Source organism: Aythya fuligula, chromosome 2 (genome assembly GCF_009819795.1).
Source record: "Aythya fuligula isolate bAytFul2 chromosome 2, bAytFul2.pri, whole genome shotgun sequence".
Classification (NCBI taxonomy): domain Eukaryota; kingdom Metazoa; phylum Chordata; class Aves; order Anseriformes; family Anatidae; genus Aythya; species Aythya fuligula.
The window spans coordinates 49,292,958-49,317,862 of NC_045560.1; the positions used below are offsets into that span (position 1 = coordinate 49,292,958).

At 43.7% G+C, this 24,905-nt stretch overlaps 1 protein-coding gene across 4 annotated transcripts in view; it reads left to right on the forward strand.

Moving 5' to 3' along the window:
- Positions 1–260: 260 nt before the first annotated feature.
- The window catches only part of KIAA0319 (KIAA0319 ortholog), a 54,393-nt gene continuing 29,748 nt past the window's right edge, over positions 261–24,905 (forward strand). For 2 of the 4 annotated variants that reach the window (XM_032180918.1, XM_032180919.1), the window contains exons 1-4: positions 261–393; positions 9,528–9,689; positions 16,569–17,344; positions 22,638–22,821. In XM_032180918.1, the coding sequence (XP_032036809.1) occupies positions 9,641–9,689; positions 16,569–17,344; positions 22,638–22,821 (1,009 nt within the window). In that variant the 5' untranslated portion in view covers positions 261–393; positions 9,528–9,640. Of the gene's footprint in view, positions 394–9,527; positions 9,690–9,983; positions 10,154–14,124; positions 14,186–16,568; positions 17,345–22,637; positions 22,822–24,905 lie in introns of those variants that run through there. The other 2 variants (XM_032180920.1, XM_032180921.1) reach the window with 2 other exon arrangements.

A 24,905-nucleotide genomic window follows, 5' to 3' on the forward strand; every position in this document is an offset into this window, starting at 1 on the left:
CCCTCTCGGCGGGGGGAGCCTCCCTGTGGGCACGGAGCGGGACCAGCCCCGCATCCCCCGCCGCCCGCAGGTGAGGTTCCTCCCAGCTCGGCAGTCGGGATGGCGCGGGGAGGGCTCTGCGCGGCCACCCTGCGCGGAGAGCCGGGCTGTGCGAGGCGGGGTCGGGCAGCGCAGCACCGCACCGCACCGCCGGCACCGCACCGCCCCGGCTCGTCGGCGCCGCCTCCAGCCGCGGGTCCGCGCACCCGCGGCAGGGACGGGGCCGCGGTCGGGGCTGCGGCCTCCGAGCGGCGAGAGGCGGCCGGCGTGAAGGGCCCTCGGCAGCTCGGGAGCGGGCGCTGCGGTGGGCGACCGCCCTGCCGGAGCCGCAGCCGCAGCGGGGCAGCGCGAGAGGTAACGCGGCCGTGCCTCGCCCTGCCGCCGCCAGCAGCCGAGGCAAAAAGCGTGTGTGTGTGTGCGTGTGTGTGTGCGTGTGCGTGCCTGCCCTGTGTGCGTGTCCTGTGTGTGTGCAACCTGTTAGGCCGGCAGTGCGAGGAGAAACAGCCGTGGGCTGCATGAGAGGGATGCGTATGTGCATATTTCATTTCCAGACATGCTATGTGTATTTATATACATGTGTGTGTAGTGCTGTCTGAGCTCAGAAATCATACCTTTATGTTGTCCTCTGCGTGTTTATTTGGATATTTTGTATATCTGAAGGATGTAAGGATGTTATTCGTGCCACGTTGTTACCCCATTTTCTGTCAATGTGGGTGTTGCAGCCTAAACGCGTATTTACGTGTGGCTGGTGAATGTGGTGCTAGTGTTTAGTATGTGAAATGCATTGTCAGTGCGTTGGGAGCGGTAGAGCAGAGCTTAAACAGAAGAAAATGCTGTCACAATTGTTACAGTAATTTTGGGAGCTATCTATGTTGTGATTTGTTTACAAATGCAGAAAATAACACAGTCATTCCCCTGGCCCCCTTCAGGAGTGTGTCATTTAAACAGATAACCAATGAACTAGTCAGATAGGTGAGGGATAAAAATGAAACACATGTTGATTGCCACTGTGGTCCTCCCTAATCTGTTTGTGCTGTAGGAGTACTCCCGTGTGCCTCATACTGACTATGTGACAAGATATTGGCATTGATAAAGGATACTGGCTTTTAAACTCTTCAGGTCAGGTTCTGTATGCCTTTGTCCGTACAGTGTTTTATAGCAGGAGCCTGATCCTCAGCCACACAATTGTAATACGTGCTTGCTTTGTTTAATTACCCACTCGTGTTCTGCAGGGTTTACTATTGCAGCTATTATTTCACTTATTATTATTGCAGCTATTATTGTCGTAAGCCAAATCTACATCCTTAAAAAGCTGGTACAGTACAAAGTTAATAGGTGATCCTGTCCCTATTCGTTTTGGTAACTGAGGTGGGGTGGGGGTTGAGCTGTTCAGCATGTTGCACATCAAACTGTGTGTCTGAGTGGTGCAGGTATGTGTGTGCAAGATGCATAGGCAGGTGTTTTTCCCTAAAGCACTGTGCAATGGAAGAGGCAACGTGGCCTGAATTTTACACTGTTGAGGCTCACAGGAGTTATTGTCATGGCCTGTGGAAGAGACTGCTCTGGGGATGCCTGCCCAGGCTAATCTTTCTCCACCTACAGGGAGTATTGTGATGGAGGGATGAAAGTGCACTTCATAAACACTAATTTCAGTGGTGTAGAGCTGGGGGAGTTCCCATGTGCAGGTTTCTGAACCTGCTAGTGCAATGGCCATGAGGAATGGTTCAGATAGAATTGGCTCCTGTTCCTTTGCACATGCACACACACTGTGTGTTTCAGATGGAGAACCTTTCCAGTTGAATAATTGCATGGGCTTCTTCACATATTTGTAATATGGACTTCTATTACACGTATTTTAAAGAAAAGCAACGTTGTTTATTAGTTTTGGTAATGTTGCTAAATGTGTATCTGTAGTAGGATTCAGCAATTAGAGGCAGGTCTGTGATCAAGTGCTGTACATCCAACAGTCTCTAATTTCAGTGCTGCAGAGGAAATACAGAGCCATAGTAATGGATATTGTACCCCTGGGGAGAAATTCTTCCTATTATCAAGCAGTTAGCTTTCAATTTCTGTCACAAACTGTCTTTCTGTACAAATTTATAATCTAATATAACTGTAGATACAATTTTTCCATATAAATATCTCCTTCTGACCAATATCAGTGTCTAACTTGAGTATATTTCAGGATGATATGACTTCACAATGAGCAGATGTGAATTTAGTCAGTCCAGCTGGAGGTAGCGTGAATGTGGTTAACTCAATGTTCAATTTTCAACTAATTAACTTTGTTGAAGAGATGTTTTAGTGATTGTTTAGTCCTAATACCTTTTCCTGGGAAAAAGAGAGGAAATCTGTTCTCTATACAATTTGTTAACTCTTCTGCATGTTATAAGGTGTTTCACTGGTTAAATATAGACTGATTCAAAAGAAAATATGCTCAGTCATCTAAAGTGGGGCTGCAGAGATTGTCCTCTCAGTAGGGGTGGTGGTGGTGTGTGCACACGCGTGCTTGCTTTATCAGTTTATAACAAGCAAGTCGTTTTCTAAACAGCACGGTTAAAGAAGCTTTCTGTGAATTTGTGTCGAGGTCAATTGGCTTTTAAACTGAAATCTAACAAGTTTAGTGGTTTGTTTTTTTTTTTTTTTTTTTTTCTCCCCAATTATCTTTGCATATTCCTCTACATTTTTGGATGAACACCCCCCCCCCCCCCCCCCCCCCCCCCCCCCCCCCCCCCCCCCCCTTTTCTATACAGTGCATTGATGGTGTCACAGGAGTGCCATTTTCAATTATTGATACTGGATGGCATATTTTGGGGTGGCTGGCATGTAGAAGTTCAAATAGTAGTTCTGCCTCTTGTGGCTTGGCTGCTTTTACAGAAGTGGTAGGAAGCTAATTACCTGCCGGTAATCTGTTCTTAAATTGAAATCTGCTCAATGGCTCTAGGATTGGGTTTTTGTGTGTGTTTTTTTTCGCTTCTTTGTTTTTAAGATGAAAGCTAACAATGGGTGTACAACTTAGCATGGCCATGTGAGCAAAAACTTTTTTTCCCTTCTTTTCTTGTCTAAGAAAACAAACTATTTGCTCCTTTGCTCTCATATTGACATACATGTACAAGCTTTCAAACCTAGAAGTGGATGTACAGCATCCCACTGTAATAAGTCTTTTTTGAAAGCAGTAAAAGAGGAGGACACAATTGGAGAGAGTGTTTATATACTTCACCTTCAATATCTTGGCTTTTCTGGTTGTATACTGTTTTACCCAAGCCACAATATGTGAGCTTTTTGGTTTGTTTGTTTGCAGTTTCATTTGGTCACCATTGATGTTCTCTGTGCTCAGCACTTCTGAGATCAGTGTCTCATGCAGTGTATTTACAAACTCAGGTCCTCCAGATTTGCAACCACTGGCTTTAAGGATACTAGCTAGGTAGAGGTCACGTTACAAGAAGAATTGATTTTTAAGTCTTAGATAATAATTCTGCTACATAATACCTGCAATGGTTCACGTATCATAAGTGAAAACTCCTAAATTCTGACACTGATTTAGGTGGGACCATGACTTTGTCCCATGAAGTTTTTCTTTAAAAAAAGAAAAGGAAAAAAAAAAGCACTAAGATTTATAAGAGTCACAATTTAACATTAAAGACTTTATTTTCAAATTGTAAAACTTTCTCTGCAGCAATGAGAGTTAGCAAGGTTGAATTTGCAGGTTGTAGGTTGTTTGTAGGTTGAATTTTTTCAACAATTGCTATAGTTCAGGCACTTAAAATTTATGAAAATCCTAAGAACTGTGGTACAACAGTGATGATCTGAACCAACAAATAGCTCCTTTTTATTTATATTTGAGGGCTGGTAGTCTGAGTAGGAAAAATACTGTTAGCTTCAACTTGATGCTTTAGCTAATCTTTTGTTCTGGTTTTAATAGATGACTAATACAATCATTTTTGACCTTGAACAGGTGCAAAATAGTTTTAGGTAGAGCAACTGATCATATAAGCACACAGAACAGAAGAACTATCTGAATGAGAATCTTTCTTTTAACTCTTAGAGTTTGCTCACATTTCCCTGGTATTATTAACCCTTGCCTGAAATGTTACTTCTGCCGCAAAAGGATGTGTCTGCATCGAGTTGGACCCTTTGGTGCAGTTAAGTTTCTTTACGACAAAAAAGCAGAAGATATACTTCCACTAGGAATTGGACTGAGACCACACAGTGTCATCACCCCGGCCTTCAATCAGCTGTCAGACAGCAACAACTTAAAGTTCTGCAAGCTTGAAAAAGATTCGTAGCACCTTTTCTGCCTGTGTATGTCTCCTCCTTCTAGGCAGTCTGCCAAGTTTCTCTCACTTTTTTCAAAATTCAGAAGTGGTGTTATGTACAGCAGTGAGATGGTTGTTTTGTGGTCTCTTTTCCTGCTGTAAAAATAGGTAAGCAATGGAAGAACATACTTAAAGAAATTCTGAAATACCTTTCAGGGGAGCCTCAGGAACAGGTTAGACAGAAATCCCAAGGAGGATTTAAGGATGCTTTGTCTTGCCCCAGGGCAGCGTATGGAACAAGATACCATCTTCCTTCATGTTCCTTCAGGTTTTCCCTTTCCAGGGCTGTTGTGGTACTGAAAACAGGACAAGGACTCATTCCATTTTCTCTTCAGAGTACATACTTGACGATAAGAAAGAAAACTGATAAAGAAGGCCCTGTTCTGGTGAGAACTAAATATGTATGAAATCCAAAGTATATTGTTTTGGAGGAATTATCCATTAGTTTTCCTCACTCTAGTGTTTTTATTTGGAGAATAGATATTTCCCTGTCCTGCCAGTGGGGAGCGCAGGGTTCTGAGGTGTCTAGTGTTGTCCATCTGTGCTTCTAGCCTCTGTTGACAGGAGCTTTTGATTTGTTGGTGCCCCTTTCCTGTTGGTCTGTCCGACTTCAAGGCTTTACAAACATCTGTAATATAAATTGCACATTAGCAATCCTGAAGGATTCAGACTTCTTCCATTTGTTGTTATGCCATAATATGCTATAAATCCTGATACTAACAATAGCACTTAAGTTTCTCTTCAGAGCAGTTCCATCATTTATTGTTTTTGGTTGTTTTTTTTTGTTTGTTTTGTTTTGTTTTCTTCCATGTATGTAATACTTGACACTATGTAACACTGCTAAGCATCTCATCTTTAGGAATTCCACTGTTTGCTGTCTCCACTGCAATTGTAATAAAGGCTGCATAAATCTATTAGAATAAAATTGTTTCTTACAGAGCACTGCCTTCTGTTGTTATTTGTGAGGTTGGTATTCTTTAACAGTTGACAGAGCTGTGGGTATCAGGGGAAGTAATGGATCACATAGTCCACCAGTGTAACATGGCAGGGTATTTTCAGCTCTTCATTTAGTTGTTTTATCACTATTACCTTGCTGTTTGTGTCTTAAACTTGACCCAGAGAATTGATTTAGAGTTGGGCCATAATATCCATCTAGGTGTCAGCCTCCAATAAGACACCTATGGGAGCAGCTCTGAATAAAGCAGAGATGTTGACAATTGCAGCTATATCCCAGTGGTGGTCATGGTTCTGTGTTTTCAAGTACAGGTACATAGTGTGAGAAAGTTGTGTGAGAAGAAAGTGATTTTGCACACAGGTAATAAGTAGTAATGATTCTGTTGTACCTTCCACATCTCTTGAAAAACTTGAATATCGTCCCCTTTATTTAGATGTGCCTGCTTTGTTGACGTGCATTCTAGTAGTAGCTCTAATACTAGAATTCCTGCTGTCTGCAAGTATCCTGAATGTTTTTTTTTTGTTTGTTTGTTTTTTTCTGTGATGCTAGGGACAAATGCTAATGTCATGAAATTTTCTTTTTCGCCCTTCTGCAGTATTAATACAATAGTAATACTCATCTATTACTTAACTGACTTAGGTATTAATGCGGGTAGGGTAACTGATGAAATAACACCCACTGAAGAATTAATACCAGTTAGGTTTCCTAAAGAATTGTCTTATATATGTTAATGTTCCCGTTAAACATAGTATATAAAGACACTTCTGTTAGGTGCAGGTCAGACCAAGTGGTAACCTGTTCATTTACTCTGCCATCCTGATTTATAAAAGAGATGCTGTCCATCAAAAATATATATATTTTTTGCTTTAACTGCAGCTTAAGATTTCAGATAGTGTTTCAGCATTTCTTTTGGCCTGTGGCCCAGCTGTGCTATTGACCAGAAGGGCAAGGAGGTGAGAAGCCCCTGCTTGCCTTTCCCACCACCATTAGTGTCACTGTGCCCAGTGTTCTTACAGCCCTTGCTCTCTTGGAGGCATCAACTGGCTAGCATTGCTCACTGGCTATTCAAAGGCACCACTGGTTCCTATCTGTGATTTCCTTAGCTAGTAGGACAGCAGTGTACTGCCTTACACCGTTCTGCAGCACTAGGGTTTGATGTGTTTCCAAATACAGGTAATTTAGTCTGTCTGTGCTCTTACTGTTATAGCCGTGGACTAATTAACGTGTAAAAGGTGGCAGGGTAGTTCTGCTTGGCTGACCCTTTTCTCTCTGAGCAAGTGAGCTGAATCTGCATTAAAATCCAGGTAAAACAAAATGCACAGTGAGATTTGGGGTGGAGGAGGAACATCCCCTAGGGGAATGGGCAGTTCTTTTCCCTTAGAAAGTTGTTGTGCTTCATGTGTTATCTAACAAATGACATCATGGTCCTGATCAGCAACTGCAGGTGTTTAAAACATCATAAAGTCAAAACTTGTCTTGAGGGATCAGTTGAGAATAGCCTTTCTGTTGGCTAGAACGGAGCCAAATGCTCAGAGTAAGGCAATATATATATGTGTGTATATATATAATGCGTGTGTGTATCTGTATATGCATACAGTTATTTTTACCTGTCTGTGGGCTCAAGGCTGCCATCCTTCATCCAGCTAAAAGTGTACATCAGTTTTGTATCTTTGAGTGCCAAGAAAATCCAAAGTTAGTAACAGCAGCGTTATCTGTCTGCTTGTAGCAAAACAGAAGTAAGTCTCTGTTACATGAGTGAAGGACAGATTCAGCTGGAGAATCCATCTCATGGCCTTACTGATTTTTAACTGTTGGAATCTCATGACTGGCCTTCTATGTGATTTTAATGTCTCATTTGTGTGCTGAAGCGTGTGCGAACAGTATAGTATGATGAGGAAGGTAAGAGGAGCATTACATGTATACATCCAAGCTCTTGAAATTCTGAGTGTTTACTGTCTGAACTGTTGAAGAAAGCATTTGGTTTCTGGTGGTTGCGTTCTCTCTGTGGGTCAGAAGCTATGCACTGAATTACGACTCTGTGTGTGTTGTGTTTGAGCGTGATCATAATACTGGGAAACATAAGCTGGTTTTGCAGTGAGTGGAAGCTCCTCCATCATGTAGGAATTAAACACAAATGGCTGTGTTGCCACAGAGCAGCATGGGAAGACAGTGCCTCTGTGCATGCAGAGTATCCTCATGCTGTGAACACTAGGGATAAGGTGTGCAGTCCAAAGCCTGGCATTTTGCTGCTTTGGTAACTTTTATTAATACAAACCGTATGTATATTTATTTATATATATGTTTGTTTTTTTACAAGTACTTATGTTTCTGAACCAAGGCAAGTGATGTTGCATTGCATTTGCATTAGAAAAAGGTATCTAGTATTTCAGCTCCTACAAATATGTTTTTGCGTGTGTGTGAACCAGGTAGCAGAGGACATACAGAACACGCAGAGCAGTGTTCATAAAGCAAAGCTCTTCCCCTTTGTTTGAATCCCTTTTAGCTAAGGGTACAGGGGTAGCACACTTGCTGCTTCGGAGAAGTGATATAACCTGTGCCTTGGGCTGGCATTCCCACCTGGAGTTCATGGTTTTTCCTAGTGTTGCTGGAAGTTACGTGGATGACTCAGTCTCCCCTTCCAGGATATGGAAATCACTACTTGTCTCCTTTTAGTGGCAGCAAAGTTCACCTTACTTAGGAAAAGAGGTTGTAAAATAAGCAAAATTTTTCTGCCATCTGATCAGTGTTAAATTTTCCCTTGTGATGTTCTGTTTCCAAGCCTGGTGCATTTTTCTGTAGGCTCAAGGACTGAAAAATGTGTCTTAACCATCTGGTCCAATTGGCTGCTTCTGGGACTAAGCGAAGGTTACAGCAACTACCTACTACCTCAGACACCTCAAGTTTCAGGAATAAGCTCTTCTGCAAATTGCAAATCTTTGATCATGGGGATTGAGAGAAGTTTCCAAGGGCTAGAGGAAAGCAGCTGTCACTCCTGTCTTCAGAAAGGGCAAGGAGGGAGAACCTGGGGAACCTCAGGCTTGTCAGCCTCACCTGGGCCCCCTGGGAAGGTGGCAGGGCAGCTAAACTTGGAAAGCATTTCCAGGCACACAGCATGAAAAGCAGCATGGCCAGCAGGCCAAGGGAGGTGATTGTCCCCCTCTACTCTGCCCTTGTGAAGCCCCACCTGGAGTACTGCATCCAGGTCTGGGGCCCCCAGCACAAGAAGGCTGTGGGGCTGTTAGAGCAGGTCCAGAGGGGAGCCACAAAGATGCTCAGAGGGCTGGAGCACCTCTCCCATGAAGAAAGGCTGAGGGAGCTGGGGCTGTTCAGCCTGGAGAAGAGAAGGCTTTGGGGGGACCTTATTGCAGCTTTTCAGTACTTAAACAGGGCTTATAAAAACATAGAGAACAACTTTTCAAATTTTTACTTGGGCAGATAATGACAGGACAAGGCAGGAATGGTTTTAAACTAAAAATATAAAACTACGTGTTTTAAGGCACCTGCCAAAAGCAGCCAGTTAGCAGCATTTCTGTCATGTAGGTATCTGAGATTTGAATGTCACTGCCTTTACCAGGTCCCTTAATGAACATCAAAGGGAGTTGACTGGAATGCTCTGCTTTGAGAAGGACTATTCTCTAATATACACGCTGCTCATGTTTTCCTTTACAAAGTTGTTTTTTGGATCTGCTTAGGATTGTTTGTATAGGAGTTGTTGTAAGTTTGGCTAAACTAACATTTTTTTGCCCTTGGATGAATAATGTGGATTTGAATTACTTATTCCTTTGTAGATCTATTTTTTGCTTTGGCCATCTTATTTGGAGAACCTAGTATCCTGGTAGGCGATGTCAGCTTAGAGACTCTGGAGAAGTGTCTGCTTGTATTACCTTGGTAGCTGGGAGGGAATGGCTTGCTTGCTGCCTTGAGAATTGATTTAACACTTTTAGGATTTTTAGTGTGGTTGATAATGTCCATGATTGCTTAGTTAGTTAGGAAGTCCAGGAGACCAAGTACCAATATATCTTGAACATTTCTGTATCTCTAGAGAATGAGACTTCCAGGTAGGTAATTTGTTCTGCATCTTCGCCTTGCCTAATCTACTGTGTCCTCAGTCAGGAAGTAATAATGAAGCCTGTGTTTAACCTGTCTGTTTGCTTTTACTGTGACGTTCTAATTGATGCTCACATCTGACCTGTTTCTTCCTGTGCTGTCTGTTGCAGTGCTTCACGGCCACAGCAGGGTATTAAACAATATTAGAGGAAACCGACATCAAGTCCTATAATTTCCACGCAGCTGGTTGGAAAAGCAGTTGTCACTGCCCTCTGGGTGCAGCATGGCATTTGGACTTGGTGTTCTCTGCCTGTTACTATGGGCAATAACAGGTAGGAGTTTGCTTCTTGTGTATCTGAGTCATGCAGAATGAGTGAAGCAAATGCTCCTGGAGTGTGAACGCTGGAGTGAATGAAATATGAATAAGACAAGAGCTGGGAAATCTTGTGGCTCCTCAGTGAGTTCTCATAAGGTACAGCTTCATAACTGGCAGCCAGTTGCAAAGGAGCAATGCATTTTTTTTGAGTGACTGTTTGGAGACAATTTCAGTGTGGCTGTTTCAGATGTGTGTGGCAAGAGGGAATAGAGGAAGAGTTGCAGGAGTTTTCCTTCTCTTTCTCTTGCAGGACAGAAGTTTAGCAGTGATGAATTGTTTGTGGTCTAAGCTGCCTTTTTTGCTCTGAAGTATCATAGGATGGTTGACATGTGAGAAGCAGAAATGGATTTGCTCACGTTTTCCACCTCTTCATTCCATCTTCAGACATGTATTTCCTTTTAAAGACCACAAGAAAGTCATGTAGGTTTCTGCTTCAGCCACAGAAATACAGAATTTATTTCCATAATCAGATGAAGAATGATTGATGCGATTTCTAGGTGAAGCCCAGTGATGAGTGGTGTCCCACTGGGGTTTGTATTGGGACCAATATTGCATAACATCTTTGTCAGTGACATGGACAGTGCACCCTCAGCAAGTTCGTGGACAACACCAGGCTGAGTTGTGTAGTTGACACGCTGGAGGGGAGGGAGGCCATAATGAGGGATACTGACAGGCTTGACAGGTGGGCCCAAGTGAATCTCACAAAGTTCAGCAGGGCCAAGTGTCCTGCACGTGGGTTGGTGTAATCCCAAATGTGAATAGAGGCTGAGCGATGAGTGGTTTGAGAGCAGCCCTGAGGAGAAGGACCTGGGGGTGCGGGCTGATGAGAAGCTCAACGTGAGCTGGCAATGTGCACTTCCAGCCTGGAAAACCAACCATATCCTGGGCTGCATCAAAAGAAGTGTATCTAGCATGTAAAGGGAGGTGCTTCTTCCCCTCTTCTCTGCTCTCCTGAGACCCCACGTGGAGTACTGTGCTCAGCTCTGGGGCCCCCAGCACAAGAAGGACATGGACCTCTTAAAACAAGTCCAGAGGAGGGCCACAAAGCAGTATTTCATTAATTAAAGTATTTTCTTAATTAGCCAGAATAAAGAAAATAGTATTCAGTTATTTGTCTTACCCATCCTGTAATATAAAAAGAATTGGCTTCTTAATGAGGGAGAGCCTTGCCTCTGTGTTTAAGCTTAAATTGATTGTTGAATTTGGAAATGGGGGATAGACATTAACTACAGGTATGCTGGTAGCTGTTTTGGAGCAGTCATTAGGATTGCCCTGAGGATCTTACCCTGCCAAGTTTTTTTAGCAGAACATAGAACAGAGTGGGTTTTTTTTGTTTGTTTGTTTTTACTAAACAGTAAGTGTACCCTTTGTAAATAATAATAAAAAAATTTAAAATAATTCTCCTATGAGATGCTGAGTATCTGCTGTAGTGTCCTTGCCAGTATCTTGAGGAGGAGGGGAAAAGGGGGGAAAAAAAAAAAACACAAAACACAACCAAAAAACCTCACCAACCCAACAACAAAAATCCCACCCCACACACAACCTTCAGTAGAAGGTAGTAATGTGCAGTAAATGCTGAATTTTGGCTGTTAAGGATGTCACACTTTTAGGCTTTTGATGATGTTAATTGTTAGCATATCCTCCTTGTGCACATGGAAAGTATTGTTGTCATTCTTTAGTTGCAATTTTGCTGCCTTCTCTTGATTAATCTGAGACCAAGACCATTACACTCAGACTGCTGGCTGTATTCTAAGCTTTTCCCTGTATCAGGTACAAGCACACAGTGTTTAAAGGCTAAACATTGTAGTATCATCCCTCCATTTATTTATTTACATCTCAATATTTTGCTGGCATTTTCCATCCAATTAAGATCAACTCTGAACTTTAAGGTACTCACTGATTTCCAGGATATGTTTGCTGAAATTTGTGAGTAGATGCTCACCTCTGTTATATCAAAAGGACTTTTTCCTGTGTGCAATTTGAAATGTGAATTGTCTCAGGTTTAAGAAGCTACTAGATGTTTGTTCCGCAGTTTTTCTCTGCAAATGAGCTTGTGCCTCTGAAGACTACTTTTTCTTTCCCCTAAAATAAATAAGGGGAGCAGGTGGAAGGAGAAATGCAGGAAGAAAAGAGGAATCTTTTAAGACCTCCATCTGTTCCATTTTTTTATACCAAGTATTTTTTTACCACTCGTTTTAACTCAGATAACAAGAAGGCAGATTTAATAGAAGTGAGGTTTAACATTGCATCCTTGAGAAGGAACAGAGAAACAGGCTTATTAGTGAATATCTTCAGAAAGATACTGAATAATAAACGCTTTGGTTTGTCAAAAGGAGTTAATGTGGTCTACTCAGTACAAAAGATGTGGAAATACTGGAGGAAGCCCAATGAACGGCCACAAAGATGGTGAAGGTGGAGCATCTCTCCTACATGGAAAGGCTGAGAGAGCTGGGACTGTTCAGCCTAGAGAAGAGGAGTCTCAGGGGTATCTTATCAGTGCAAATATCTGAAAGGAGGGTACAAAAAGGACAGAACCAGGTTCTTAGTGGTGCCCAGTGCCAGGACAAGAGGCAATTGGTACAACCTGGAACACGGGAGGCTCTGTCTGAGTATCAGGAAACATTGTACGGGTGGTGGCTCAGGTTGCCCAGAGAGATAGTGGAGTCTCCCTCCTTGGAGATCTTCAGGAGCCATCTGAACACGGTCCCGGGCAATCTGCTCTAGGTGTCCCTGCATGAGCAGGGGGCTCTCTTACTTAGATGCCATTTATTTGTTTATTTTGTGTGTGATGGGTTTTGGCTAGCGTTCAATTGGTTTTGATGAAAAACAAAACTAAAACAGTAGGCAGATCACCTAGTGAACCCAGATATGTACCGGTGACCTTGACTAATGCTTCTTGGGAGGCTTAAGCTGACTGTGGCAGTAGGTATTAGTGTCATACAGGTGTTAGTGCACCGTGCCTCTTGGCTGTGGTTTAACCCCAGCAGGCAGCTAAGTGCCACAGAGTACCACTAAATACCTCTGCAACAACAAAACCATCGGTGCGTTATCAACAGTATTTTTCTCCTAAATCCAAAAGATGGCACGCACCAGCCACTGTGGAGAAAATGAAGCCAGCTGAAACCAGGGCAAAGTGTTAGGTTTTTCTGTGAACCTGCCAGAGAGAGCAGAGAGCCTCCATTAGATTTTGCAAGTAGTCCCCTTGCCCAGCCAAGCAGGATGGTGTCCTGCCTGCTGTGGTAGAGGTCCAGCTGCGCTCCTTCAGGGCCCTTCAGGGCTCTTGAATGAGAGGGCTCGTGTAAGCAGATGAGAGTGGTGGTGTGCAGCTTGAAGAAGGATGTTAGTGTTTCTTCACTAAAGGAAGGAATTCCTTTAAAATGAAGCTATATTCCATAGTGTGACTAGTTCTTAGTTTGGTTTGCTGCTTTTTTTATGTTTTTTTTTTTTTTGAGGGGCAGGCAAGCTAACCAGCTCGCTTAACTAGGTCTGTGGACATGTTGGCACTGTCCTACTGCAGGCATGTAATGCTTACAGAACTTGTAGGCTGGGCACCAGAGGGCTTTCAGGGCTCATAAAGAAGGGAAGCATTATTTTTGTTGGTAACCTGAATGCATGCTTCAGAAATAATATGCTTTTTTGGCAAGGACTGTTCAGAGTAGATGAGTGCTTTAATTTCTGAGTCCATCTGACAGAAGGAAAAAAATATTCCCTTGTTATCTGTTATGGGAGTGTTTTAGCAGACACAAATGTCACTATGTGACATTTCACGTGTCGCTTTCAGAAAATACTCTGTAAATAAGAAAGGGCAAGCTACATTTTACTTGAGCCCTTTGCAGTCTGGAGATTGGGGGTGAGAGAAAGGGGAATATGAAATTACAGTTAAGATGAAGTTCAGTAGAAGTAGATCTTGTACTTCCCATCTGAACACAATTAATAGACGCACCTAGTGTCAGGCTGATCTAGCCTCCCTTTATTTGCCCACTTTTGCCCAGTTACTGCTGGAATTTATCTCAGTTAGGTATAGCTCTAGGTGAAGCAAGAGGTGAAACTGATTACTTTCATATTACAGTACAGGATTACAGTTAGATTTAATTTAGAGCTGGCTGGGAAATAATTTTCCCATTGTATAGAAATCATCTATCATGAAGTTTGTTCCATTTCTCATCAGGATGAAACAGGCCATCTGACATGTTGTTTATGAGAAGGGGATGGCTAAGGTTTGTGTCTAGGACACTTGGCTGGGAGATTTAGGTTCAAAGTCATGCGTTGTCTTAGGAGCATTGTGGACATGTTTCTCTCTGCAGATAATGAAACACCATAAATTTTGTGGGAGGCTGACTGCAATATCACAGCTGGTATGTCAATCTGAAAGTGGCAGAATGAGATTTGAAGCTTTGCTTGACATCAGGCTGTAAGTCTGGCCCAAGGCTAGAGTTTGGATTATTCCAGTTGGTGAGTCTTGTCTCTAAGAATTTCTGGTCAGTCTTTTCTGAACAAAAAAATAATTATACTTTCAAATTTTTTTAATTGGTTAGTCACTTTCTCCTTCAATGATGAGGTAAAGAAGGGAAGAGATTAAAACAGTACCCAGAGGATTTCTGCCTGGTCAGGTGGTATGTAGCAGCCATACTGCTGTGAGGTCACTTTTCCCAGTCCTCTGTTTAATGCTAACCCACAAGCTCTGTCAGCTCCTCATCCGTCCCCAGGCAGAGCTCTGCACACTGCAGCTGCTCACTTACGTTAAGGGCAACACCCCCTCCTTGTTTTCCTAGACTGTCCTTCCTAAAGAGCCTCCATTGCAATATTCTAGCTGCAGCAGCTGTCCCCCCACATCTCTGTGATCCCAGTAAGATCATAGCCCTGTGTGCAGATCTCTGTATTCCTCTTGTTTATTCCCCATACCGTATGCATTAGTGCACAGGCACTACAGAGGCACCTCAACATGCTGGGAGGTGCTCCAGCATTTTAACCCAGAGCTCCTCTGGGTGCCCCGTCAACTTAAAGGAACAATTTGTGCTGGCAGCTCATGGTCTTTGCTAGGGTTTTGTGTTCTTGGAGGTGAAAGGAAATGTGGAAGAAATAACTTTATGGCACGTGTAAGAAAAAGTGCACAAATCATGCATCTTCTGGGTGCAGGTAAAGGTGCTTCATGTCTGGGTTGTTAGGCTAGGTTATTATAAGTTCCTGTTTGCTTGAGCAGATTTCTCACTGAATCTGAAAAGTGGAAGACTAGTCAGCCTCCCAGCTCCATGAAGGAGTAGCTAGAGTCAGAAAAACAGTACTTGAAGCTGTTTATCCTTTTTGTCAGCTTCCTATTCAGCTATACCTAATTGCAAGCAAGTGAATTTAAAAACAAAACATTAAAAAAAAAATAATAATAAAAATTAAAAAAAAAAATTGCTTTTCCTCATCCCAAATAGCCAGCTCTGCAAAACCATCATAAAATCTTGCCCGCTCTATATTTTCTGCTATGTTGTTTGAGTGGAGTGGAGAGAAGTCAGTGGTTGAATGGCAGGCTGTCCTGTCAGCTTGTCCTTTAGGGCGATGGGTCAGTTGGGAATAGTCTGGGGTGCTGTGAATGTCTCACACTGCACTTAATCTGTCATGCAAGCTGCACGTTCATCCCAGGCAGTGCGATGCTCCCCAGGTAGTCCAGTAGCTGGACACAGGCAGTGTGTTGTGAACCGCAGTTCAGCCCAGGAGTGGGTTAGCTGTGGTGTGGTTGTTGGGTATGCTTGCATGTGTAGGAGATTTGCTGAATCTCCGAAGAGATGTAATCCATTAAACTGTCTTCTTTTTATCTGCCCTATGCTGTAATATGCTATAAATGAGCTTTCTGCCACCAGTACTCCACTGACAGCTTTGTTAATGACATGCAAGGTAGGCAAATCAAAGTTGGTTTACCATTGCTGTATTAGCTCCACAGCAGTGGCATCTTGCTTTCACTGGCTGAGATAGCAAGCTTGGTTGAAAACCATGTTAAGAAGAATGTGCTGATTTTACTAAACATTTTTGTTGAAGCATGACCAGATTAAGGTTGCATTTTGGAGAGGAATTTTGAACAGCAGTCATAGTACATGGAAAAATGTTAAATATTGATTCAGATGTACATTAAGTCAATTCATACTTGATTTAAGTATTTTGTACTTGTAATCTCTATGCTATGAAAATAATTTGGATGTTATACTAAAAGATTCCTTCCTTTGCAGTGAAGGTATAAATATTCTCAGCGCTGGAACAAGCTCTTGGGATTTCACATGAATGGTTAAAGCAGCAAAACTTTGAGAATTCAATTCCCCTCCCTGCCCCTGTATCTTGTATTATTAAGTCCAGCATTTACATTGGTATGAGACAGCTTTTGTGAAGTTTGAGTGAGATGACATGTTTCTCAAGTGGAGATCTTAGCTTCCTTCTCACTCAAATGGAACAATGAGATGTTACTGCTTCTTGTTTTTGTTTTGAAACTTATTTTTTTTCCCTGTGTTATGGGGAGTATCAGAGTACCTCTTTTTTTTTTTTTTTTTCTTTTCCCTGCTCTGTTTTTGTTTTTAAGTATTCACAGATGACTTTGGTCTCTTTATGTTGGCATTTGTATTTGGAGCAAGCCAATAAGAAACATGTGATAAAATAGAGATCCTACACTGAAAAATCCTAAGTACAAATACTACTGCAAATGGACATACTAAAAGAAAAGTAGTGGTGACATTAGTTAAATGAGTTTGTTTAAGCTGGGTACAACCTATCTTGTCTCCTGTCATAAGCCCTTTTTGGACATAAAAAACAATATTATGGTTTGGTTGTAGTGTTGTACCTCATACTGGTTTTATTGTTTCAGGTTCCTATTGTGAGCAGTGCAGAGAAGGAGCCACATACGCAGGTGCAGTAATATCTCCCAACTTAGAGACCGCTAAAATTATGCGAGTTCCTCATGCTACGTCAGTGTCTGACTGCATCACAGCTTGCTGTGACCTCTCAGGTTGTGACTTGTCCTGGATGTTTGAACGGCGCTGTTACATTGTGAACTGCCAACACAAAGAGAACTGTGAACCTAAAAAAATTGAAACGGTGAAGTCCTATCTAATCTTTGTGCTGAGGCCTTCTCAGAGGCCAGCCTCGCTGCTGGGATTTGGACAGGTGATCCCAAGCATGGTCCACTCTGTGGGACGCCAGATTGAGCCATCTGAGGAAGTGAGTAGCCTGAAGGAGCTGTCTTTGCTTGGCAAAGATCTCAGCCTTGAGGAGATACCTGAATACATAGATGACTATAAAGACTTGGAGCAGGACCCCTTCCAAGTGAGCATCAAACACGAACAGAAGGAGAGCACGGATTATGCTGACTGGGGCCTGATGGTGGCAGGTGAAAATAGTTTCAACTCTTCAGTGGTTGATGATGGAGATAATCAGGAAGACTTTCCTGAAAAGGAAGGGGAAGCTGTAAAAGAGGAAGGCCTTGTGAATAAAAACAGCTCTGAAGCGAGCTCTGTTATTGAACAGCACTACACAGAGAGGTTGTCTTCTCTCCCAGGGATTACACCATTACCTGGGAAGACATCTGGAAGCAGAGCAGCTGTTCAGCTGCTTGCACAACCCAATGATGCTTTGCAAGAAGAGGTACGTGTATCCCTCAAGAAGCAGGCAGAGTATGGTGAGGCCACTTCACAATTCTTTTGACGAATCAAGTTAGATTGTTTTATAATGCAACCATAGAATTCAAATGACTTAGTCTTGTTATAGTGTAGAAAAGACTGAAGGGGTTGTCTTAATAGGCAGATAAATTGCTGAAGGACACTTCTCTATCAGATAATAAGGAGCAGAGCTGCTTCTAGGGTACTGTGGGGTTTCCTTGGAATTATTCAGATCAGTAGGCTTGAACCTGTCTTAATAGAAATGTTTTGGTATTCTGCCCTTCTGACACTTGGTGATCCAAATCCAAGTTGTAAGCTCAGCAGTAGTAGTGCACACCAGCATCAACAGAGCAAGACCGGTAAGCATCAGTTACTCTATCAATCAAATTTAGCGTGTTCTATGGTTTCATGTTACTAAATGCCTAATGGTGTTATAGATGTAATGGTGCTGAATAAATAACTTTGATAATGCTTTTAAAATGTGAGAGAGAGTCAAGGTACTTAAGGGAAGGAACAGTGGTTCCTTTGGACCAGAACGTACAATGGCATAAATTGGAGAAGTTTTTGTTCTCAGATTCCTTTCCTTGACTCTGGCAATAATAAATAAAGAACCTAAGTTAAATATCTGTTAAGTACGTAAAGCCTAATTTAGATATCTAAGACATGCGCTTGTTCTCTATTTATGCCAATGGGTTAGATGGTTTCTAAAGGGTCTCTGTCTCCTGCAGAAAAGAGTCTGATCAGTGGGAAAGTTGAAATGGGCTGTAAAGCCATCATCTGCTGGGTTTGAGTCATCCCCAAAATCGAAAGGGAAAAAGTAAAAATTACGTGGTGTTGTCTTGATTGCCCTAAATTCCATCAGGCTTTGTAACCAACAGCAGCCTCTCTCTTGCTGTAAAAACGACAATTTATTGCCATTGTTGCAGGGAAGAAAAATACATGAAAACAAGGAAGTTGCTTGAAATCCATGATATCTGAGGTTCTTGGAGGGTATGACCAAAGTGGCAGAAGTGTAGGCATGGAGAACATCTGGATGCCATCACAGCCTAGAGATGCAGCAGTTTCTGGACTCTGCTTTGAGATCTAGATATCCTGAGAACTGCGATTCTTGGGACGGCTCTGGGAGTGCTGTGAGGAACATGAGAGGTGCTGCTTGTCGTGGTTCCGCTCGAGTGGGCAGCCGAGCGCCACCTCAGCCGCTCTCTCACTCCCCCTCCTCAAAGAGGAATGGGGAGAAAATATGATGAAAAGGCCTCAAAGGTTGAGATAAGGACGAGAAGATCATGCAGTAATTATTGTAACGGGCAAAACAGACTCGGCATAAGGAGACAGTAAGATTTATTGCCTATTACTAACAAGCGAGAGAAGTGAGAAACAGAGGAAAGGAACCAAAAGCACCTTCTCCCCCCATCCACCCTCTTCCACCTCCTCCCCCCGAGTGGCGCGGGGGAATGGGGGTTATGGTCAGTCTACAGCACTTCTTCTCTGCTGCTCCTTCTCGGTCACTCTTGTCCCCTGTGCTGTGGGGTCCCACCCATGGGATACAGCCCTTGATGAACTGATCCGGCGTGGGCTTCCCACAGGCAGCAGCTCATCCAGAACTGCTCCAGATATGGGTCCGTACCATGGGGTCCATCCCTCAGGAGAAAACTGCTCCAACCTGGCTCCCCTACGGGCAGCAGCTCCTGCCAGATCACCTGCTCCTGCGTGGGCTCCTCTCCACGGGCTACAGGTCCGGCCCGGAATCTGCTCCGGCAGGGGTCTTCCACAGGCGGCAGCCTCCGTCGGTGCAGGGCCACCTGCTCCACCGTGGTCTCCTCCACGGGCTGCAGCGTGGAACCCTGCTCCACCGTGGTACTCCATGGGCTGCAGGGGGACATCCTGCTTCACCATGGTCCTCACCACAGGCCGCAGGGGACTTCTGCTCCGGCGCCTGGAGCACCTCTCCCCCTCCTTCTACACTGACCTTGGCACCTGCAAGGCCGTTCCTCACTCCCTTCACTCTCCCAGCTGCTGTGTGGTGCAGTGTTTTTTTCCCTGTCTTAAATATGCTCTCACAGAGGCACAAAACAACATCGCTTATTGGTTCGGCTCGGGTCAGCAGTGGGGCCCTTCCCAAACATGGGGCAGCTTCTAGGTCCTTCTCACAGAAACCACCCCTATGGCCCCCTGCTACCAAAACCTTGCCACGTAAACCCACTACATTCCACCCCTTGCCTCTGTTAAAAGCATATTTAAGACTAATCACAATATACTCTTACTTTACAGTTATCACAACCTTCACAAACTTCACTTACATCAAAAAAGAGAAAGAATTCACCACACCAAAATAAGCATAACATCATCACAGCACCGACAAGGTAGACATGGGGCTGCAGCCCGTAGAGGACATCTAGCAGGGACTGGAACCTCTAAGAGCTTCTCAAGAGCTCTGTCAGCTGTTCTTGATCAAATGGTGATTTGTGGCTTTGCTGCAGCAGAGCAGATCTGTTCTCATCTCTAAGGGATGGTGCAAATACAGCTTTATGAAAGCTGAGATTTCATGCTGTGTGGTGGTACTGATATAGATGGCCCAGCCTTCTTGGTGATTTCCTTCAATGATTTTTGCCATCCCAGCTAGGATAGAAAGGCTTTGCTTTTTTTCAAGTACTGCCGATATGGACAGGAACTTAAAATGAAAAGTTCAACGGAAAGTTCATAAAGGGGCAAGTGCAGGGTCCTGTACCTGGGGAGGAATAACCCCAAGCAGCAGTACAGGCTGGGGGCTGTCCTCTGGAGAGCAGCTCTGCAGAGAGAGACCTGGGAGTCCTGGTGGGCAGCAGGCTGACCGTGAGCCAGCAATGTGCCCTTGTGGCCGATGGGATCCTGAATGGATCTGAGTGTTGCCAGCAGGTCAAGGGAGGTGATCCTCCCCCTCTACTCAGCCCTGGTGAGGCCACACCTGGAGTACTGTGTCCAGGTCTGGGCTCCCCAGTGCAAGAGGGACATGGAGCTACTGGAGGGAGTCCGAGGAGGGCTGCAAAGATGATGAGAGGACTGGAGCACCTGTCGTATGAGGACACGCTGAGAGAGCTGGGCCTGTTTAGCCTGGAAAAGAGAAGACTGAGAAGACTCATCAATGTGTATAAATACCTGAGGGGAGGGTGTTGAGAGGATGGAGCCAGCCTCCTTTCAGTTGTGCCTAGCACATGGATAAGAGGCAATGGGCACAAACTGAAGCACGGGATGTTCTGGATGAATTTGAGAGGGCACTTCTTTCCTGTGAGGATGACAGAGCACTGGAACAGGCTGTCCAGAGAGGTTGTGGAGTCTCCTCTGGAGATACTCAAAACCTTCCTGGTTGCCAACCGCACAATGTGCTCTAGGTGATCCTGCTTGTCAAGGGGGTTGGACTAGATAATCTTCTAAGGTCCCTTCCAACCTTGGCCATTCTGTGATAGTTGTAAGTATTGTAGTTGCAAGGTGGTCTGGCAGTGCTCTGTTAGCAGATTTGTAGAGGCTATCACTGGGAAGCTGTTTGTGAAATGACTCTTAAGGGATTTCAGTTAACATAGAGCAATCTTAAAAATGTTAAGCTGGAGAAGCAGAAGGTTTTGAGAAATTGCCAAAGCCTTGTTTCCCTTGTACTTTCATTGTTCCCCAAGTGGGAGCCCTTTGAATCTGGACATCTGTAGAGAAACTAAGATGGAAACAGTTACGGCAAACACCCTTCCCTGGCCTTTCCTAGGCTCAGCTGCTGTCCAGACACCTCTTCTCTCCCCTTCATAGTCTCCAGTCCCCTTCTTTTTGCTAAATGTTATGCTCCAGTCCCTTTGGTGAGGTGTCCAGATGCACAGGAGGTTTAGCTCAGTGCATAGCATTTTCCTTTTGTGGTTTATTTTTTCTTTGTTCTGTTTTGCCACTGCTTCTTCTTACTAACATGTTTCCTTAGCTCAACTGTAGGCTTTTCCATGGGCTGTAAAAGCTCAGTAACATGAATACATTTAGAAATCTGTACAGAGTCACTGTCAGGCAGCCCAAAGCAGAAATCTGCAATGCTGCGTGTTCTTAAAGTGATGTTGTCGTCCACTCCCACCCCCCCCCGAAAGAAGTCTTTCTCTTCTTTCATTTTCCTTTCATTTTTCACACCACGTCTGCTCCAGTATTGCTCTCAGTAATACCTTTTCCTTGAGAGATTAAAGAGATCAATTTCTGATACTGCCCCAGTCCGCTTATCTGCTGACTGCTTATGTTCTCAGTCTCAAGCTTTTTGGCTGTGACAGCGCCACAGAACACCTTTTTGACTGCAAAGCCTTGCCTAGGCTTGAGGAGTGAAGAGTTGGTTGGTGCTATTGCAGAAGAGTGTCTCAGGAAAGGTGTGACTGTGCCCTGTCTGCCCTGCAAAGCCTGCTTCTCAGCTGATAGCCTGGCCAGGGGCCAGGAGAGGAAAAAAGCCAAAGGATGCTCAGAACAGTAGATTTCTATTGAATTTGGAAGGCAAAGAAACCCTTTGCTTTGTCAAAGCATGGTAAGATTTTGAAGATGTAGGATGGAGTGCACTTTATTAGTAGTGAGGAAAGAATGTGAAAGAAATTCAGGAGTGAATCCAGGACTGAGCAGATGTAGTAGGAGAGGCAAGGATCCTGTTGTGTGTGTGCACTCAGAGAGAACAGTGATAAAGTCTGTGGCCTGTGGAGAGGCCTCTGGTGGAGCAGGCTGTCCCCCTGCAGCCCATGGGTCCCACATGGAGCAGATCTCCACGCTGCAGCCTGTGGAGGAGCCCCCAGTGGAGCAGGTGGATGTGGCCTGGAGGAGGCTGTGGCCCATGGACCAGGTGGCAGAGATTGACATGAAGGAGCAGCGGAGATGAAGCTTCATGGATTGACCGCAGCCCCCAGTCCCTATTTCCGTCCACTGCTCAGGAGAGCAGGTAGAAAAAGGCGGATGGGGGAGAAGATATTGGAGTTTGTTTTTTTGATTGTTTCTCACTGCTCTGTCTTGTTAGCAACAAGTAATAAATTTTATTAATGTCCTTATACTGAGTCTGCTTTGCCTATGTTGAGCAATCTCCCTGTCTTTATCTCAACCCTTGAACCCTTTCCATCATATTTTCTACCCCTTTCCATTTGAGAAGGGGGAATGAGAGAGCAGTTGTAGTGGAGTTCAGCTGCCCAGCTGAGTGAAACCACCACACTACATAAATCAGGCAAACCCAACATGCTGTTTAAAGAAAAGCATACCTGTGAATCTATGAATGTGAAATACAAGTCATAAATGACGCTCAATAACTCATTTTGCAGGTTCCTACGCACTCCCTTCTTTCAGACGAAGTGGAATTCTCCCCAGGTGTGTCAGAGAAAACCCAGACTCCCACAGTGGCCCCAGAGAACATCACCGAAGGTGGGGTCGTGCTGCTTCCCACTAATATTGTGCCATCTGAGCCCATGCAGCAGTTCCCAACTCCTGCTACTGCTCCTAAAGCAGGTAATACTTCAACATGGCTGGAGATCTGAGGGGTACCTGCAGGTTGGACAGCAGGTGGGGATAGCTTTTACTACTGGCAAGCTTGCATCCTGTTGTTATAAGCTCTTTATCCAAATGCAGCATCATCCCACTTCAAGCATGTAGTCCTACAGTGCAAACTCAAGAACCTTCAGCTTGTTCTTTCTGAGGAAAAATTCTGACCAAGCCTAACATCAGTGGGAAATTATAACTCAATTAAATGCAGTAAAGTTAAAAGCAAATTAAGAGCATTTTTGTAACAGGTTATTTTTTATTTTTTTTTTATTGGTGAGAAATACCTAATACTTTCTGGAGATACACAGTAGTTTCCTATAGCCACTCTTCTGTTTTTGTGTGACTGCAAAATATTGCTTGCTCTCAGAAACTCATCAGTAGGGTTCACACCATGTATAGTGGTACGGTATCATGAAGCAGAGCAGGGGGGACATGAGGAAGCCCAGCCCTTAATAGAGGAGAATGTGGCCACTTCATCCTGAAAAAATATTTTACTCTAATTTTACTCTAATTTCAAACCTGGAAGAAGGCTTATCAGACTTCCAGCTACAGAGGAAAAGTTCTTATTTTGAAAAATATGTGTTTAATTGCTCTGCCCTCTGTAGTCGCATTAAATTCTGTGTATGTTAGTCTATCTCCTTTCTCATGCTGAGTTTCCTGCATTCCTATGTGCCCTGACAAAGGGTTAGAAGGGTCACAAGAACCAGGGAATCGCAGGTGTGTGCTCTTCTGTGCTCCTGAGGGACAGGGAGAGCTAAGCCCTTTGCTTCTTGGTGGAGCAAGTCTGGTTTGGGACATTCCTAGCACATTGTGCCAAACTAAAACATGCCAGCCAGGGTAGCAGTAGGAGATAACATGAGGAGACAAGCTTCAAGAGAGATCCTCTCCAAGACAATGGATCATCATTACAACTGAGTGTTGACTAGGCAGCTCCTCCTCTTCCCTTATGGGAGGAGGCTGAAGAGGACTCAAAAAAGAGTATGGAAGAAGCAGCTGAAGGAAAGGTTGTGATGAATCTCACTGGAAGTACTGCTTTGTGCAAGGATTTCCTCAAATTGCTTTGCACAGCCCTACTGTCTCAGTTTAGGAGACAGTCCCTCCTCCTGCTTTGGTCATCACCTTCACCTAGCTGTTTTGTTCTCATCACATGTGGAAGTGAAAAGATTTTTTAGAAGCACAAACCTCCACTGGTGTCAAGGGCAACTTCCACGAGCAATTCTGGACCCTCACATTTAAGTAGCAGCAACAGAAAGTGTACTGTCAGCATAACCTTTTTGCTTCATCCCTTTTTATGCCCGTCAGCTGCCACAGCTGAGTAGTCTCTTGCTCATCATGTAAAAGTTGGACACTTATATGTAGATACTAGTGAGTGTTGCTTTTGGAGTACCTTTATTCTGTAGACTCCCTGTAGTCACAAACACATTTAAAACCTTTTAAAAACAGGTCTATGAGAATGTTGCTTGAAGATGTGCTTTGGTATGTTTCTGTTGGGGCTTGGGTTTGTAGACTTCAGCATTTGGGGAAGAGAAAAGAATTTGCACAGATGAGAACTGTGAGGGTGTTCCTGGATGAAATGTAGACAGAATGTGCAGTTTAGCAAGGAAATAACTCTGCTGCAGTAGCAGAATTTTTAAAAGTGACACGATGAGCTGGACACTTAAGCATGCCTATTCAAGTGCCACACAAACATAGAAGCTTGTTGGTGGAGAAAAGGCACGACACTGGTTTTAGGATGGACTATGTTACTTAATGAAGTTTAATGAAGATTCTTCTGGTGCTGATGGCTCCTTTTTGTCTTTTTTTGTTGTATATGTTTGAACTCCTGTACTTTCAACCAAATATTAAAAAAATGCATAATTCTTTATGCAGAGAAATGTTAACTGTGATATACAAGAAAAATCAGAACTCATCTGTCTAAAGCAGGTGAGTGTAGGTGAATATTTCGTATTTGTGGAAGAACAATTGTCTTGAATAGATCAGTAAAAAGTGAAGGAGCCGTAGTCATGATTATGACAGATTATTAATTGATTATGTATCAGGATTTTTTTTAT